Here is an 18,647-nt window from a genome sequence, read left to right on the forward strand (position 1 = left end):
ATTCCTACCTGAGGCACCCAAGGAGATCCCGCACGGATACGCGTGCGCATACGTGCCGGACTGCAACGCCTGGGCACTCTCGAACCAGGCTGCAATATCAGGGGCCTCTGGAACGGCAGGAGGAACGTTAGGAGCCGATCCTGAGAAGCAATCGTGGCTGGCTAAGTACGCCACCCGGACAAACCTCCAAAGCCCAGCTCCTGCAGTTGGCTTAGAACCAGAAAAGCAAGCATGGCTGGTTAAGTATGCCACCCCGGCGAATCTTCAGGGTTCGACACCTTCAGCCATCACAGCGGATCAGATTTGTGCAATTCTGAAAGATCGGTTCGGCATGATGCCGAAAAGGAAGACGTTCGGCTACACCAAGCCGTACCCCAACGACTACGAACCGATCCCGCTACCACCCAAATATCGGCTCCCGGACTTCACGAAGTTTAGTGGATCAGATGGTTCCAGCTCCATCGAGCATGTGAGCCGGTATTTGGCACAGCTGGGCACGATCTCAGCGTCAGACGAGTTGCGCGTGAGGTTCTTCGTACAGTCCCTCACAGGATCGGCTTTCGCGTGGTACACATCGTTACCACCGAACTCCATCCAGACTTGGAAGCAGTTGGAAGAGCAGTTCCATGAGCAGTATCACTCAGAGGCTTCCGATGTTGGCATTGCCAATCTAGCGCAAGTACGACAGAAGCGCGGGGAAACAGTGTCAGAATACGTCCAGCGCTTCCGGACCATTAGGAACCGATGCTTTTCGGCTCATATAAGTGAAAAGAAGCGATCGAGTTGGCGGTGGTGGGTCTCTCATCATCGATTAAGGACGTGGCCTCCCAAGCAGACTACCCTTCGTTGGCGCACATGGTGCAGAAGCTGTCAACATATGAGCAGCGCCACCCAGATGTTTACCAGGACAAATTCAAGCGTGCGGTGACCTTGGTTGAGGCAGACAAAGATGAAGGTGCTATGGGAGATCAGGAGGTAGCAGTGGCTGAATGGACTCGAGCGACAGGCCCCGTGACCTGCAAATGGGTGAAGCCACAAGGCCCTCCAAAAGGGTTCGACTTCGACGTGACCAAGACTGAGCAGATTTTTGATCTCTTACTCACGGAGAAGCATATAAAGGTACCCGAAGGCCATAAGATCCCCACGGCGCGAGAGCTGAACGGAAAGCCATACTGCAAATGGCATAACACGTTCTCCCACACCACCAACGACTGCAGGGTGTGGCGACAGCAGATCCAAATGGCGATAGAAAATGGACGGTTGATTTTTAACCAGTACGCCATGAAGGTCGACACACACCCCTTCCCCGCCGTGAACATGGTGGAGTATACTTACCACGGAGGGTGCCAGCCGGATTTCTCGTGCCAAATCAATATGGTAGATCTTGGACACCACGCTGGCAAGGATGGAGATGAGGGCAGCTGCTCTCATAGCAAAGATACAGAGGAAGCCGCTCCACGCGATCGGCTCCGCCAAGATGGCAAGCGCTACGTCACAGAGGGAGAAGTGAAGAACATAAGATATCAGCGACCTCTCTCCGATCACCTCCTCAACAAGTATGTGAGTCAGTACGACCAACGCCGACGGTCCAGCGATGATGATGAAAGAGATCGTCTGGCTAGAGAAGCCAGAAGACATCGTCGGCATGATCGCGATGAGGAGGAGCACGAGCGTTGTGCCAAGGGAAAGGCAAGGGAGCGAAACGACGAGGACAGGCACTGGGATTGTCCCTTCTTCGAGCACTCGCTGGGATTCAGGAATGAGCCGATTGCCAACAATCGGCAATTGCCCGAATGCAACCGGAAGAAGAAGGAGGCAGCCAACGTGTCCATGTTCGAGCGCTTAGGACCTCTCCCGCCACAGAGCAAACGAGCTGAGTCCCCTCGGTTGAAAGATCTCGAAGATTCAGAAGACGAGGGAGAAGAAGAAGACAGGTATCACCGGCCAAGGTGGTGCCCTGATGGACTCAGCCGTTCCCGAAACGCAGGGTTCAACGATTGCGTGGCCCGGAAGAAGCCGAGAGGTTATACTTGCATACACCGAGGAAGGCAAGGCCTGATCCGGCTGCGAAGGTTCAGCGAACCCCGGATGAAGAGGGTCGTCCACGGAAAATGGAGTGGCGCCCCAAGCAAAGGAAAGCCGATGATGAAACATCGGCTGGCACAAACATGGTGCTCGTTCTTCCGACAAAGCTTAGCGCTCCACGATTACACGATGCACTCAAGGTGGGCGACAGCAAGCGCACCAACATGATAAAGTCAGAGATTGGGCTGGTTTTATCTACCGGCCTGCACGAGTAGCAAGAGCACGTCAATGAGCAAACGTGGCGAGGCTGATCCTTGTGATCGGCCCCAAAAAATTTATGAGGGGACATTACAAAACCTTCACCGAGCAAGCAAACGTGGAGGCCGATTCCAGCAATCGGCCAAAATTATCCTCACCAACCATTCTGCCTGGGTTCAACATGTTATCCAACAGAGCCGATATCATCAATTCTCTTGACAGAATCGGCTCCGGGGGGCACCCAGGTAGATAAAACACGAGGATATGCAGTGAAGGGTCTCATTCTTTGGTAATGAGTATTGGAGTATGGGGGCCGATGCACAAGTCGGCCGTAAAAAAAAAATTCTGAAAATTCGAAAATTTTCGAGCACAGCCGATGCAGCAGACATCGACTTAAGGATATGAAAGCCGATGCATTGCCATCGACTCAAGAGGAATAATTGTTACGATCAGAGGGTCAATGGAGCACGAAGGGGATTTTAATGGAAAAACTCCTCAATGGAGTAGTTTAAGGGCTCAGATCCTCTCTCCAAGGACAAGGCCAAGAGCAGCCTGGACGTGCAGATCAGGTCAAGGATGGATTGCATTAGATCCACCAAAGGAAAGGAGCCGATCTGGCCGGCAAGATGCAGGAAGAACTGAAGAAGCTCGGGGGACAGCTCACCTTGAAGGCTCTCTGCTCTGGGAAGCCGATTTATGTTCCAATCGGCTGGTTCTGCATAAAAAGCTCCCTCATACATGATCAAGCCCAGGTCCATACAGCTAATTTGCGTATCCTCGTCTCTGTTTTGCCTTGGCTGAGACTCGGGGGGCAACAGGCCTGATAGGTGCCCTATTTTGGAGAGCCGATTGGAGTTACCTCGGCTGTCACTGCATCATGATCTTCTCAGGGAAGAACTTGGAAGGAAAAGCCGTCGTCTGGTACGAGGTTTGGACCGTGCTGGTGCTGCAAGAAAAGGAAGAGACTGGTTTCTCAAATTAGCCGATGAATAGTCATCGGCTGCGGGACTGCAAAACGCCACGGTCGAGAAAAACAATAATAGCCCGATTCGTTACTATCGGTCTTGGTGTGGCAAGCGGGAGGATGGAAATTGGATTAATGAAAGGAGAAATTGGAAGAACAATTCTCATTAATTCAAAGGAGCAGCTTTACAAGAAGAGCCGATGGCTCTCAAAAGGGGGATCTAGTGCCTAGTGCACTGCTACTGCTAGTCCTACTCTACTAGTCGTCGCTGTCCTCATCATCGCCGTCGTCGGGGTCGTCGGCGCTGCTCCCAGGAAGCTCCTCGCCGCTGCTGCCCCAGCCGTCGGCTGGAGCTTCCTCCTCCTCCTCGTCATCATCATCATCCTCGCTATCCGCCCAGCTGCGGAAGCGCTTCGTTGGAGGATACCCAGCGGAGGAGGAGGAATCATCTTCCTCCTCCTCATCTTCTTCTTCCTCGTCGCCATCGTCGTCCTCGCTGTCCGCCCACATGCGGGAGCGCTTCTTCGGCGGAAGCCTGGCGGAGGGGGAGGCCTTGGTCCTCTCCGCTTCTCCTCCTTTCTTCTCCTTGTCAGAGGAGGTGGGGTTCGCCCCGGAGCGGGGATCGTCTTCTTCCTTGTTCGTCGGCGATGGTTGGAGAGAGAGGCCTGAAGCGGAGGAGGAAGAGGAAGACATGGCTGCAGGAGGAGAGGATTTTTTGGCTGAAGGCTAGTTTGGAGCAGAAGGATGAAGTGGCGAACCGTTCGGCATAGATAAATAAAGAGGGCGTAGTAGAGATTTAATGCCGTGGCGGTTCTCGAGGACGTGGTGCCGAAATTGTCAATTCGTGCAGAGAAGCCCAGGAGGCGAGGCGTAATGATGGAAGATTCTGCGACAGCTCTGCTCTGCCACAACATGACCCGACGAAAGGAAAGCGTAATGATTTTGGAAATGTCATTTCCAAAACCAGGGGGGCATGTGTTATCACCAGAATTTGACCGAGTCAGAGGTGGACCGCGATCAAGATGGACTCGAAGAATATATATATGGAAGAAATACGTGAATCGGCCTTTTATACCAAGTTGGGCTTAATTGCCCGTGTATCTGTAACATATTAGATCGCATCTTAGTTTAGAAGTTAGAATCTTACTCGTGCACGGTTTGGTGCACGCCCACATTAGAAAGTCCCCTGGACTATAAATATGTATCTAGGGTTTATGGAATAAACAACAACCAACGTTCAACCACAAACAAATCTCGGCGCATCGCCAACTCCTTCGTCTCGAGGGTTTCTACCGGTAAGCACCATGCTGCCTAGATCGCATCTTGCGATCTAGGCAGCACAAGCCTGCCCACGTTGTTCATGCGTTGCTCGTATCGAAGCCTTTTTGATGGCGAGCAACGTAGTTATCTTAGACATGTTAGGGTTAGCATTGTTCTTCATATTACATGCTTTCGTAGTGCAACCCTTGCATGTCTAGCCGCCCTTACACCTATCTTAGGTGTAGGGGCGGCACCCCGCTTGATCATAGTTTAGTAGATCTGATCCGTTACGGTTGCTCCTTGTTTCATCAAGGATTAGTTTAATATCCGCAATAGTTAGGCCTTACAAAGGGTTGGAGGATCCAGCGGTGTGTAGGGTGGCGTTTGCTAGCCCTAGAAAGGATGTTCCGGGGATCAACCTCGTGTTGGTTTTTAGGCCCTGTCTAGGATCGGCTTACGGTCACCGTGCGTGAGCGCGAGGCCCAATCGTGAGTAGGATGATCCGATTATGCGGTGAAAACCCTAAATCGTCGTAGATCTCATTAGCTTTACCTTGATCAAGCAGGACCACCATATATTCCGACACCTTGTCTGAATCATGGGTGGATCGGCTCTTTGAGCCGATTCACAGGATAACCTGAGAGCCGATCGTGGCTCGTATTTAATGTTTACGTGTGTGCCCTGCAGGAAACTAAGCGAGGCATCATCCACACCTTCCTGACCAGGTATAGGTCAGGTGGCACGCCCTTGCAGTTGGCATCGGCGCGTGCGACCAGGAGGCTTTGCGGGCCGTCGCTCTGAGGGACTGGGGCCAGCCGCAACCCTAGTTGTTCCCGGCTCTACCGTGTTGCCCGTCTCTGCCCGCCAGGGGGTTTCTGACGTCAACACCTCCTCTCAAGTCACCCGCGTGGCGGAGACTCCGGAGGGCAACAACCCCATCACAAGACCTCCCTACCGTGCCTCCCTGGCCACTGCCACTGCCGGCACCGACGGTGGTGGCGCCGGTCGTCCCCAAAGGAAGAGGGCTAGGAGGCGCACCTGGTGGATCCTCTCCGTGTGGAGGTGGAGCTCTGGTGGGTGTGCGGTGGTGGCGCTCTCGTCGACGGACACATGCGATGGGCTGGCGACTGGATGCGTCGGCCTGGACCATTGATGCGCGGTGGCGCACCGATCGCCGGCGACCGGCCGGGCGGGCCCGATCTGGGTAAGCGCTCTGGCTCGATCTGGGTCGTGCATGCCCAATATAGGCCACACGGGCCACGCCTACTGCGCATACCTTGTCGGCCCCCGGGGGGGGGGGTGATGGTTTGATGTGCGACGACGGTGGGCACCGCACATTTCTCATATGTCACGGGTGCGCCCGACGTTTCCTATTGGTGGTAGAGGTTGTCAACCTCCTTCATCATTGCTGGGCGGCGGCTGGCGGCGTGGGGGCATGTCCGTCCGCATCGAAGAATAAATGTGGTGGTCCAAGGGTTTCTCTCGCGTCAAGACATCTACTGGATGCTTGTCCTCCTTGATCTGGCCGAATTGTTGAGTTTTGGAAGGCCCTGCCGGCGAACTCCCTTGGGTTACTCATGCCTGGATATTGATGGATCGGATGGGATTCGGTCAAGCGTTCCCAAGTTTTTTCTCCAACCCATTGGTTTTAGGATGGAGCGGCTCTGCTATCGACATCCATCATGAGAAATGTCTTTTTGGTTTTACGGTGAAGTCAGATGCGTAGAATGGCATGGAAGCCATGTGTTTGAGGACTAATCTGGGTTGTACGAGGCTCTGCATCAATGGTGAACTTGCTTGGAGTTTTGGGCTTCATAGCAGTGACATGCGAGTGGGGCATCAACACATGAGAAGTTCAATGTTCCTACCTTTCAGAGTGAAAATCTAAGGTCCAACCTTAACTGATTGTACCTGGCAATAACCTTGCTAAAAGCATTGTTTTGAGAGTGGAAACTTTCCTCACGGTGAAATACTAAGATCTATGGTCGGCGATGAAGGCGCTTGTACACCGGTTTTCTTCTTGAAGGCGCCGTTTTTGGAGAACTTAGATTTCAGGTGTTATCATGGTGGTGTTTGTGCCAGTGCTGTAAGGACTAGAACATTATACCAGGATTTTTTCTTTTCTTTTTAGCTTCTTCTTCTTTTTTCAGCTGTGTGTATCCATACTACCATTAGGGTATGACGTTGTTGTATAGGATAGGTGTAATTGATATCTTCACGATATTAACACATTCTCTTTACGTTTTTTTTTTGCACCATGACGACAATGCATACATGGATGGTGCGGCCTGTCTGGAACAAAAATTTAACATGTTCAACTACTATTTATTTAGAAAAAATCTGGCGAACCAGGCAGTTTCAAATGAAAATTGGAGTAGAAAGTTACCGAGACTCAGTTTAGATGGCCTAGAATACACAAGGGTAACCAGCAAAAATGTATTGCGAAAATAATGTTTACTCTGTTGAATACAGAGAAGAAATACAATACAAGTAAACTTCCCACATTGGTCGTGAGATCTGAACCTGGGGGTTCGTCAATCGAACAGAAGCTTAACTACACGACTTGTGGTGACACAATTATAAACTCTGGCAAGCATGCTTATTTGAAATATTAATTTGATCATTCCACGGTCTTAGAATTGAAGTTAAAACCCACCGGAAAACTTAGACTTGAGAAGTTCTACGACCCCGGCATCCACACGGAGCGCCTTGGTGAGTACGGGCGTGGGGATTGGTGGGTTGGAGCCAAAGACGGTGAGTGGCACAAAGACGATGCCAGGGTTCTGGCTATTGAAGGATACGACCATGGAAGCCTCGGTCTTGCCAACATTGAACTGGAAGTGCATGAGACCACGGGGGATGAGGAACGTCTCCCCAGCACGCAACACCTTGGAGTAGAGCTTGTTCCCGGAGTCGAGGCTGCCGATGATGCCAACGAGTAGCTCACCTTTCATGACGATGCCAATCTCAGTGGCACGTGGGTGGATGTGCGGCGGGTTGGTGCCTCCAGGCGCGAAGTCGACGCGGTTCATAGACACGCCTAGCGTGTTGGTACCGGGCCACTCTGCCACATCCAGCTCTGTCACGGCCGAGCCGTTCGGGGTAGAGGTATTGCCGGCCTTAGCGAGCTTGGAGGAGAAGAGGAAGTCATCGCCGGCCTCTGACATGGGCTTGCATGGGTGCCCGTTCACTGACACCTCCTTGCCATCAAGGTCAGCCACGCAAAAATCCTGAAGTGGGTCCGGATCGGTGGCCAGGATAAATGGAGCAAGGAATAGCAAGGCGAAGAGGCCAGCCGCTAGGGTTTTGAAGTACGCCATTTGGAGCTCACGATGAAACAAGCTTAATTAGCTAGGGCTATTTGATCGGGTAGAGCTGCTGAGAGTGTTAGGTATCTCCGTATCTGCGGTGGATGAGTTAGTTTGTGAGCAATGGAGTCCTTTATATAGGGATGTGCATGCATGCATAGAGGAGAGTTAGCTCTATGCACATGTCGTTACAACATGGATGTGGTGCATGTGTGAACACGAGAAGCAAACTGAGTTAAATGAACGTAGTATATTATTGGCGTCGAAATATCACCTTGTGGTCGACAGATCGATACGTAGCTTGGTTCAAGGTCAGCAGTCAAGCCGTCAAGGCCATACCGGCTGCTAAGGAACGGGACCTACGAACAGACAACGAGGAGTTTATCCCAATTAATGGAGTATTGCGCTTGGAAACAGATGTTCGCAAGATTCCGGACCCCTCTACCTAGGGATGATCTTCATGATTTCGTAGGCTTCTGAATTTCAGCTGGCAAACGACGTCCAAAAGTCTCAACTAAACTTGGACACCTTATTTTAAGTTAACACAACAAAATTGCAGTGCAAAATTTTGACTATCACATACTCCCTCTTTTTCATCAAGATAAAGATTTAGCAGACAATTACTTTTTTTTTGCGGGAATAGAAAATGACATTAAAGCTTCAAAGAGGGACAGAAGAAAGCAAAAAATTACACGTAGGTCCCTCTAGACCCCGATGACAACGCCGACGAGGATGAGCCGGTGGCGCGCCGGATCCGCCGCTGCTCCTCTAACACCTTGGAATAGAAGCAACCCCCGCGCGGCCGGGAAGTCGCCGGTCAATGGCCCCTGAGGATCTACATAGCCGTGGTCTTCATCGCCAAGCTCCATGTCATCTTCATCTTCAAGATCAACTGATACCAGATCGGCCGCCCCCAATCCGTATTGGGGAAGTAGAACTCGGACGATCTGTAGAACGCCGAGCTCGAGGAAGATGCACGCACACCGCCGGAGCTCCAGAGAACACCACCGACGAAGGGGGTATTAGATGTGATGCAAAATTATAATCTAAATTAAGTAGTAATTTTAAGTCTGATAATCCATTGACACAACTTCAATGTCACATAAAGTGCATATCATATTTAGATTGAACCATCACCGCTTCTGCAAGGAACAACCAAAGACCACTCTCTGCTAAGTGTTTGGGCAGTTCTGGTAACCAGCTAGTAACTTGTCTCCTTATGTAATGCCAACTAGAACTAGTAACATGACATATTATTAAATGAGAAAAAGAGAGCATGATGGCAACATATTATGTATAGATGCTATGAACTTGTACTTTTATTTCCATAAGAAAAAGACTGTAAATTCTATGGCCCTTCATGGTTTACCATAGCATGCGTTACAACATTGTACTTCAAGAAAACATGGCCATGGCCATGGCCCCCGGCCCCAGCCGCGCAATTCAAAATGTCGCCGGCTGACCCGTTCAAAACTTACAGTCCCTCCGTGGAATTTGCTTCGGCTCGAGTTGAGACACCGGCCGGCTGTGCGGCTGCCCAGGAAGGCGCCTGGAGAAGTAGAACGCTTGTAACACGGGAGGTGACGCGAGCGTGTGAGAGAGAGACTGCTTCATCGGATCGATTAGGATCAAAAACCTTGACTCGCAATCGCCTATCTGATTGTCAAACACTGCTGATGACAGACTTGTTTCCGTTGCCTAGCTAGCGTGTCAGTTTCTGAAAGGGAATATGTAGACAGTGAGGAGGAAGAAAGCCATATCCGCATCTGATTTCATCACTGATGATCACGCACTTAGCCATCAGAATAAGTTCTCTGTGAGGGTACGTGCTGCTGGCAAGTGATCGTCGCAACCACAAGGTGAAGAAAACAATTTTGGTACTTTCAGGTTTCCGTTTCCGACGAGCGACGAGTCGTCTACATTTGCCAATGCATCTTCAGCAGTCGCAGATAAACCGGCAGAGACAAGTCTTGATTGTGACAGTTGAACGCCTCCCCTTCTGCACATTTGCACGTTCCTTTCGTTAACAAGCTAGCTAGGTTCAAATTAGATATACAAATCCCTGAAAAACGTGGCGGCGAAAACTGCTGCCGAGAGATGCGATCCCTAAATAAAAGGTCACCGATCTCGATGAGGAAGGTGAAAAATGGACGAGGAAAATAAGAAAATGTGCTCTAACAATTATTTATGTACCTTCAAGACCAGCTTCTTCAACTATCGTGTTAAAAACATGTCTTACTTCATAACATATAAATAATGAGAGACAATGTAATTTCCTATGAACTCCAAGCAAAATATTTTTGACAATACTTGCATGGCTACAATCTTGTTCGGACAATTAAAATCAAAAACTTTTTGACAATATTTTTTCTTTCAAGAAAAAAAGCTCGAGGACTGCTCCAAAACTTCAACGTGTCATGTGTCTTCATTACTTAGATTGGCTGGTTATTAAGAAAAGAGTGAATTCCACTTTTTACCCTCTAGTTATGTATTTGTGACACTAATTACTCCGACGAGTGAAAATTCATGTAGATTACCCATTTTAAAAGTTTTGGACCCTTGTTTTTATATGTGTGTCCATTGGGCAAGGTGTTAGATGATCGGAGTCCAAAAATATCAAGACGATAGTGAGAAATGAAACATATGGATTAAAGAAGTTTGTACATAATTATCCATGAGGCCCTCCCATGTTTACATATTTTGTTGCTCCACATCGGTCGATCATGCCTATCCTATATAACAATAACAAGCAAAATGCTAAATTGGAGCTAAACCATGTTTAAATTCTCCTAAATGGGATGTTTTGGTAGAAATTTCACTAAATGGGGTAATATGTGTCATAAATGCACAACTAGAAGGTAAAAACTGGAATTCACTCTTTAAGAAAAACATTCCGAAGGCACATGTTAATGTGGAGTTCGGTATCTGGGGCATGAACAAGAATTGCACATATTTACTTCACTCTTAAACATGCATCAATGTGTGTGTAGTGCAATGATTTGTGTGCTTTTAGAATTATACATAGAATAACTCTCTGTTTTCTTTTTATCAGGCAGCTGGGATACTTCTATCGTGATGAGAAATATATCATATGTTTGAGTGCTGGTGTTGGTATAGTGAACTTGAAGCTCACTTGGGGTGGTAAATTAAAACTATGCATCCGAGGAATGTTTAACGAGTGCCAGATCTAAATAAAACCTCATTAGTGGAATAGTGGTTGTCTTGTGTAGAAAGGGTCTTAAGTTAGTCTTTAGGTTAAAAAGTTTGTACTCTACAGGTTTGATTGCTTTTTGACAAAGACTGAAATCAGAGACTTGTTCCTCTTAAGTATTGTCAGTTTCCGTTATAATTTTAGTGTCTCATCAAATTGACTAAACTGGGGGAAAATTTTAATTTGGCATTCTAGGTTTTTTTTTTCATGTTGGTTTTGATATTATTTCTAGATTGTAGGTATTACATTTAGTTACTACATGTGAATTTGTCACAGGATCAAAGTGTTATTCTTCTACATGTTCGTAATGTGCAAATCATGTTGAGGAATTGGTCACTGGGCATTCGTAAGAAACATTAATTCACATATCCTAGTGGAGGCGGCAGCCTTCTGTTGGGTTCTTTGATTATGCATGATTGACATCATGATTGATAACAATACTCATGCATGTATGCATTGTCTCTCTATGTGGTCTTTTTTCTTCGCTATCTGCAGCACATGGAGTTTTGTACAGTATGTCATGCGCCTAGTTGGACCGAGCAGCAAAATATGTGCTTACACGCCATGGATGTCAGTTTAGTTTTCCTCAGCACCTTAGGACGGCTTTATTTTTCCCATTTTATTTCGCTTTGCATGTTGGAACTCGCTAGGTTGTGTGCATCTATATTATGGAGAGGTGGAATGTATCCTATTGATGGGTTTAGCGTCTTGATGTGATTTTTTAGTTAACATAGATCATTTCCTCAAGAGAAATATGGGAGTATTTATTACTTTAAACATAGAAGAAATACAATAAAAGTACAAGCCTCGCATTGGTCCAGAGGTCTGAACCGTGAGGTTATTCAATGTTATTACTTATTACAACAACATGCTACCTTAACAAGAACATGCTCAGGCATATAACGGATTAAAATATTGATCATTTTAGGGTCATAAAGTTGATACTAAAGCCCTGCGGCAAACTTGGACTTGAGAAGTTCCACGACCCCAGCGTCCACACGGAGCGCCTTGGTGAGCACCGGCGTCGGGATCGGTGGGTTGGAACCGAAGACTGTGAGTGGCACGAAGACGATGCCTGGGTTCTGGCTGTTGAAGGACACAACCATGGATGCCTCCGTCTTGCCAACGTTGAACTGAAAGTGCATGAGCCCACGCGGGATGAGGAATGTCTCACCAGCACGCAACACCTTCGAGTATAGCTTGTTCCCAGAGTCGAGGCTGCCGATAATTCCGACGAGGAGCTCACCTTTCATCACGATGCCAATCTCGGTAGCGCGCGGGTGGATGTGCGGTGGGTTCGTGCCACCCGGCGCGAAGTCGACACGGTTCATGGACACGCAGTGTGTTGGTGCCGGGCCATTCTGCTACATCCAGCTCTGTCACGGCTGATCCGTTCGGCGTGGACGTGTTGCCGGCCATTGCCAGCTTGGATGAGAAGAGGAAGTCTTCGCCTGCCTCGGACATGGGCTTGCATGCGTGCCCGTTCACTGAGATCGCCTTTCCATCCAGGTCGGCGACGCAGAAGTCCTGCAGGGGATCAGGATCGGTGGCCAGGATTGATGGAGCAAGGAACAGCATGGTGAAGAGGACAACTAGGCTTTTGGAGTAAGCCATTTTTGCCTCTTGCTATGCACCAAACTTAGCAGTCTTAGCTAGGGCTAATCAGCTAGATGAGTTTTGTGAGAGTGTCTATGGAACTATGGAAGTGGAAGACTGGTAGCTATAGGTGTGTTGGATGAGTTATTTCGTAAGCAATGGAGTCCTTAATTTATATAGGGATGCACGCATGCATGCATGCATGGAGGTAGCAATATATGTAGTCACTACATGGATGTGCTGCGTGTGGAAACATACGAATCAGAGTAAGTTGGTTGAGTTATTAGCGTCGAGATCTCACCATGTGAAAAAAAACCGGAGTTGGGCACAAGGTCAACAGCCATGGCCATACCGGCTGCTAAACAACGGGGCCTACGAACAGACAATGAGGAGTTTATCCCATTGGAGTATGGCGGTTGGGAACATATGTTAATAAGATTCTTGCACGCCTTTACAAAGGGACTTCGTGATTTTCAGCTAGCAACTACATGAGGACGTCAGTTAATTAAGATTGTTGGATAGATCGACGGAAGCTATGTTGAATGGCTAGCAGAAATGACAATCTATTGGTGTCTGAAATATGTTAAATATTTATGTTCAATTTTACCAAACAGAGCATAATAACAAACAATGCTTCCTCCGTGTACGTATTAGGAAAACTCGACGTTTTGGACATTGACACAATTTTCAGTATGTACTTTTGACCACTAACATATATTACAAGTATATGTATACAAGACCAAAAACCAAGAAAATTTACGATTCGAGAAGTAATTTTCAAGAAACATCACTTTTCGTATATATGATTTTCAAAGTTTCGGTTTAATTAAATAAATTTTTATTCATGTTCAAGTCCTTAAATTTGACTCAAAGCATGTCCCAAACAACATGTTTTCGTGATATTGAGGGGAGTAACATATACATGCCATACTAATAGAATGCAGTTTATTTTTGGCAAAATAGCGTAAGATATTATTGCCAAGGTGGTGCCAAAACTCCAAAAATACATTGGAGAAAAGTACACACGAAACATGTAACATTAACTTGAGTGGTGCCACTCAGATAAGGAAAATACTATGGTAGATTAGGGTTTTAGATACTCCATTCGATCTATAATAAGGGTTGTGGTTTTATTTTAAAGTTAATTAAAACCATGACACTTATTATGGATTGGATGGAGTAGAACACATCAATGTGCCCTAAAGGGTATCAATAGTGACGCCCCTCTTCGCATGAAAAATGCAGGATTGTAATGTCCCACCACACCCTAATTTTTACTGGGTTGTTTATGCAACAAATTTGTTTGGTTACACTACATATAAAAATGTAGGAACATTTTTGAGAGTTTATTTTAAATGTGTGATTCTCTATAAAATTAGTGAAAAAAAGAATAATTTAAAATTATGATTAGATTCAAACATGAAAATCCAACAACCAATAAAGGAAAGTGTTGTGCCACATAAATTTTACTATCCGGAATTTCATAAATATCAGCGGCCATAAAAGTGTCTTAAGACTTTTGCTCCTTCTCGTGCCCACAGGTAAATGGTCTATTTTGTCTTGACAATTGTAGCTATAAACTTTGAAAATTTCATTTTTATGGCCCGTGCGGAGAGAGTGACCGAGAACTCAAGAATCAGTAATTAATTTTGGTGGGTACGTAGTGGGTTGTTGTACTTCTAGTTCATTTTTTTTTTTCGATAAAGGATGCTTTATTACTTTAATAAGCAATTACATTCAGCCTCTGCATAACCAGGATGCACACAGCCGTTTTGTTGTCTCAAGTCCAAAAGGATAAATAATGAAAACTAGGCGAGATACATATCGGAACGATGAATCGTATAACGCCTAAAGTGTAGGTGGGGCATCTATCCGTAGACTATGCTGCCACCCATGTAGGGAAAAAGTATCCCTCGCCGTAGCCTCCAACCGTGTACAGACCTCCGTAAATAGCTGTCGGTTCTCCACTCGTTGTAGAGGTAACCATGAACGGAGAATACTTGTACATCTGTAGATGACCTGCAACAAAGAACAATTTTTGTCATTAAAGATCTTGTCATTTCTACATAGCCAAAGCGCCCAGATAACTGCTAGCGCACCCTAAGAAGCAACTTAAACCTTGAATCTATACCATGAAGCCAATTGCCAAAGACATTGGCGACACTAGTCGGAGGATACAAGGTAGACGCTACTTGGATGACAGACCATATAGATATCGCGAACTGGCACTGGAAGAATAAGTGTTTGATTGTTTCGTCATGATGACAAAAAACACACCGTGTACTTCCATGCCAATTCCGCTTAACAAGATTGTCTTTGGTGAGAATAACCCCACGACGAAGATACCATCCAAAAATTTTAATTTTTAATGGTATCTTCATCTTCCAAATCTTCTTATTGTTGTCAACTGGTAAGTTAGAAAGAAGGATCGCATTGTAGAAAGATTTTACGGAAAAGGTACCATCTACATGAAGGTTCCATCTAAATTCGTCTGGTTCAGGTGATAAATGAATATCTCCGAGCCGTTGAATTAGGGTATTCCATGCCACAAGTCTTTGTCCAAGTAAAACCCGTCCGAACGTCACATTCGGAGGTGAGGTAGCCATTACAGTAGCAATGGTATCACCTTGGCGACGAGCAATCCTATACGAGAGCAGGATACTGTTCACTTAAGGGTGCATTGTCTAGCCAAGCATCTTCCCAGAACCGTATCCGTGCTCCATTCCTGATTGAGAAAGTACCATGGCGAAAGAATACATTTTTTGTCGCCATAAGACCAGCCCAGAAGTGAGAATCCCCGGGTTTCCAAACCACTTGGGATAATGTCTTCGAACCGATATACTTTCTCCGAAGAATAGTTTGCCAAGTCCCATCCTCGGTAAGTAGCTTAAACAGCCATTTACCCGGAAGAGGTGAATTCTTGACCTCCAGGTCATGAACTCCAAGCCCTCCTTGATCTTTGGGACTACAAACTATACTCCACTTAACCGTCGATATTTCTTTTCTCGCTGTCCCCTTGCCAAAAGAATGCTGGATCGATAGTAATCGAGTTTATGCAGAATTCCTTTCGGTAGGATGAAGAATGATAACATATACAATACCATATTTGTGAGTACCGAATTAATGAGTACCAATCTTCCTCCCAGGGACAACAATTTACCCTTCCAACTACTAAGGCGTTTTTGTAATCTTTCTTCCACTAATTTCCATTCCGCGATTGTAAGTCTCCGATAATGAATCGGAATACCCAAATAACGAATAGGAAATTGGCCTTGCCCGCAACCAAACAACTCGTATACGAGCCGTATCGTTTTGGGCATCACCGAAACAGAAAAATTCGCTTTTATGGAAATTGATTTTCAATCCTGACAACTGCTCAAAAGCCGCCAAAATTAATTTCAGATTTTGAGCTTTTTCAAGATCATGATCCATAAACAGAATTGTATCGTCGGCATATTGAAGTATAGATAAACCACCATCAACCAGATGTGGAATCACTCCTTCAATCTGGCCATCAGCCTTGGCCCGCTCTATGAGTATAGCCAGCATATCCGCTACAATGTTAAACAACATCGGTGATAACGGATCCCCTTGGCGTAACCATTTTCGTGTTTGGAAATAGTGGCCGGTGTCATCATTAACCCGGATTGCGACACTACCTCCATACACAAAATCATTTATTAGAGCGCGCCACTCTGGAGAAAAACCTTTCATCCTGAGTGTCTGCTGTAGGAAAGACCACTTAACTTTATCATACGCCTTTTCAAAATCTAGTTTTAAAATAACCCCATGTAATTTCTTAGAATGCATCTCATGTACCGTCTCATGCAAGACCGCCACTCCATCAAGGATGTTCCTTCCTTGCATAAAGGCTGTCTGTGATGGCTGGACAACATGATCCGCAACCGTATTAAGTCTAATGGTGGCCACTTTCGTGAAAATCTTGAAACTTACATTTAAAAGGCAAATAGGTCTATATTGTTGAATCCTTTCTGCCTCATTAACTTTCGGTAACAAGATTACTTCACCAAAATTTAGACGAAATAATTCTAGTTGTCCAATGTGTACTTCTAGTTCATGAGGAATTAAACCTCATGATAGAGATAGACGCAATGGGTTTCTTACTAAACTCAATGTTTTTCAGTGAGAGACGATGTTCTAATCAATAGCGAGACATTTGTGCCGAGTTAGTCAACTCTCAAGCTCCATTACTCCAATTTGCAGTATCGATTGTGTAGACATTTGCCTATATTGTTGCGTGCATTTGTGTATGTATGTTTACGCTGTAATTCGTGTTTTCAGAAGAGAAAATTTCATCAAACATATGACGGTTACATCATAGCATGAGTTGTAAGATCGTACTTCAAGAAAACGTGGCCATTGTACATGATCCATGCATGAGGCCGCCGGCTAACGACTAACAGCATATAATCAAGGGTCGTAGCCATTATCCGTATAATTTTCGGTTTGAATTGACGCACTGGCTGCGCGGCACCTCGGAAGGCGCCTGGAGAAGCAAAACGCCTCGATGATTGGACGGTGACGCGCGGGAAACATGGGAACCGGGGGAGGTGCAGGGAGAATGAGATAGACTGGTTCGTTGCATCGATCGCGATCAACAGTTCGTCAAACACTGTGCTGACAGACTTGTTTCCGTTGCCTAGCTTCCGTCTCGGTTTCATGAAGGGAATATGTGGACAGTGATGAGGATAGAGTGATAGACAGCCATTTCCATCCGAATTTGATTTCATCACTCATCACGCACGTAGTCAAAAATCAGTTCTCTCTGTCCACCCCCGTATCATTATTGGCGTTGGCAAGTCGTCGTCTCGGCCACGAAGAGCCATTTCTCTACTTGCTATTTTCAGGTTAGGTAGAACGCCCTGCATCATATTTTCAGATTCCCATTTTCAACGAGCGATAACTTTGACACATTTTCTATAATATCTCTTGAGTGATTGCAGATAACTACGGCAGACAAGTCTGAACCGTGAGAGCAGAACGGCTACCCCTGCAAACTTTGCATTTTGCTTAATTTGGTCAACAAGCTAGCTAAGGTGAAATAGCAGAAACGCATCCCTGGACAGGCGACGGGAAAACGGACAGCCTGCCAAGGAACACGATACACATGGTCGTCAATCATCTTGAGGTGAAGGTGTAAAAAAGAACGAAAAAAAGAAGAGAAAACATAGTTTAGCACTATTATTTTTACTCATAAGAAACAATTACATCTGACCTATGCATAATTAAGATGCAAAAAAGTCTCAAAAGCCTGGAAAGCTAAAAAATGCGAATTACTCCCTCCGTCCCAAAATGTAAGGCGCGTAAGCTTTAGCTAAAAGTCAACATCTTCTAAGTTTGACGAAGTTTATAAGAAAAAATATGGATATCTACAATGTCAAATGGGTGAGAAACTATACTTTCTGGTGAATCTATAGATATTGATTTGATATTGTGAATGTTTATATTTTCACGTATAAATTTGGTCAAACTTAAAATAGGTTGACTTTTGACTAAAACTTAGGCGCATTACATTTTGGGATGGAGGGAGTACATAAAGATAGAGTAAATGTAAAACGCCTAAGGTGAAGGTGGAGGCCCAATCCGTAGATTATGCTGTCACTCATGTAGGGAAAAAGTATCCCTCGATGTGTCCTCCAACCGTGTACAGACCTCCGTAAACAGGCCGCGGTTCTCCAGACCACAAACGAAGAGTAGCGGTACATCCGTAGATAACCTGCAAGAGAGAGCAATTCTTGTCATTAAAAACTTTGTCATTTCTACACAGCCGTAGCGACCATATAATGGCAAGCGCCTCCACCATAATAAACGTTCTAAATCTGTGACCGATCACATGAAGCCAATTACCAAAGATGTTGGTCACACTAGTCGGGGGATACAGATTAGAACGTACTTGGATGCATGACCATATAGATCTGGCAAAGCGGCATTGAAGAACAAGTATTTAATCGTCTCATTTTGTTGACGAAAAATACAGTGCGTATTCCCATACCAATTGCGTTTC

The 18,647-nt window shown here is 46.1% G+C and overlaps 1 protein-coding gene and 1 pseudogene across 1 annotated transcript; both read right to left on the bottom strand.

The window, feature by feature from the left end:
• Positions 1-6,919: 6,919 nt before the first annotated feature.
• On the bottom strand, positions 6,920-7,932 carry LOC124703938 (oxalate oxidase 2). The gene has a single exon (XM_047236174.1). It carries the CDS (start codon positions 7,825-7,827, stop codon positions 7,153-7,155), a length of 675 nt encoding a protein of 224 aa, XP_047092130.1. The 5' UTR covers positions 7,828-7,932; the 3' UTR covers positions 6,920-7,152.
• Positions 7,933-11,769: 3,837 nt separating this feature from the next.
• On the bottom strand, positions 11,770-12,787 carry LOC124703940 (annotated as a pseudogene).
• Positions 12,788-18,647: the final 5,860 nt, after the last annotated feature.

The sequence above is a fragment of the Lolium rigidum genome, chromosome 3 (assembly GCF_022539505.1).
Source record: "Lolium rigidum isolate FL_2022 chromosome 3, APGP_CSIRO_Lrig_0.1, whole genome shotgun sequence".
Taxonomy (NCBI): Eukaryota; Viridiplantae; Streptophyta; class Magnoliopsida; order Poales; family Poaceae; genus Lolium; species Lolium rigidum.

Bases quoted from the DNA above. Each gene is read 5' to 3' on its own strand.
- LOC124703938 (XM_047236174.1), bottom strand. From the start codon at position 7,827: ATGGCGTACTTCAAAACCCTAGCGGCTGGCCTCTTCGCCTTGCTATTC.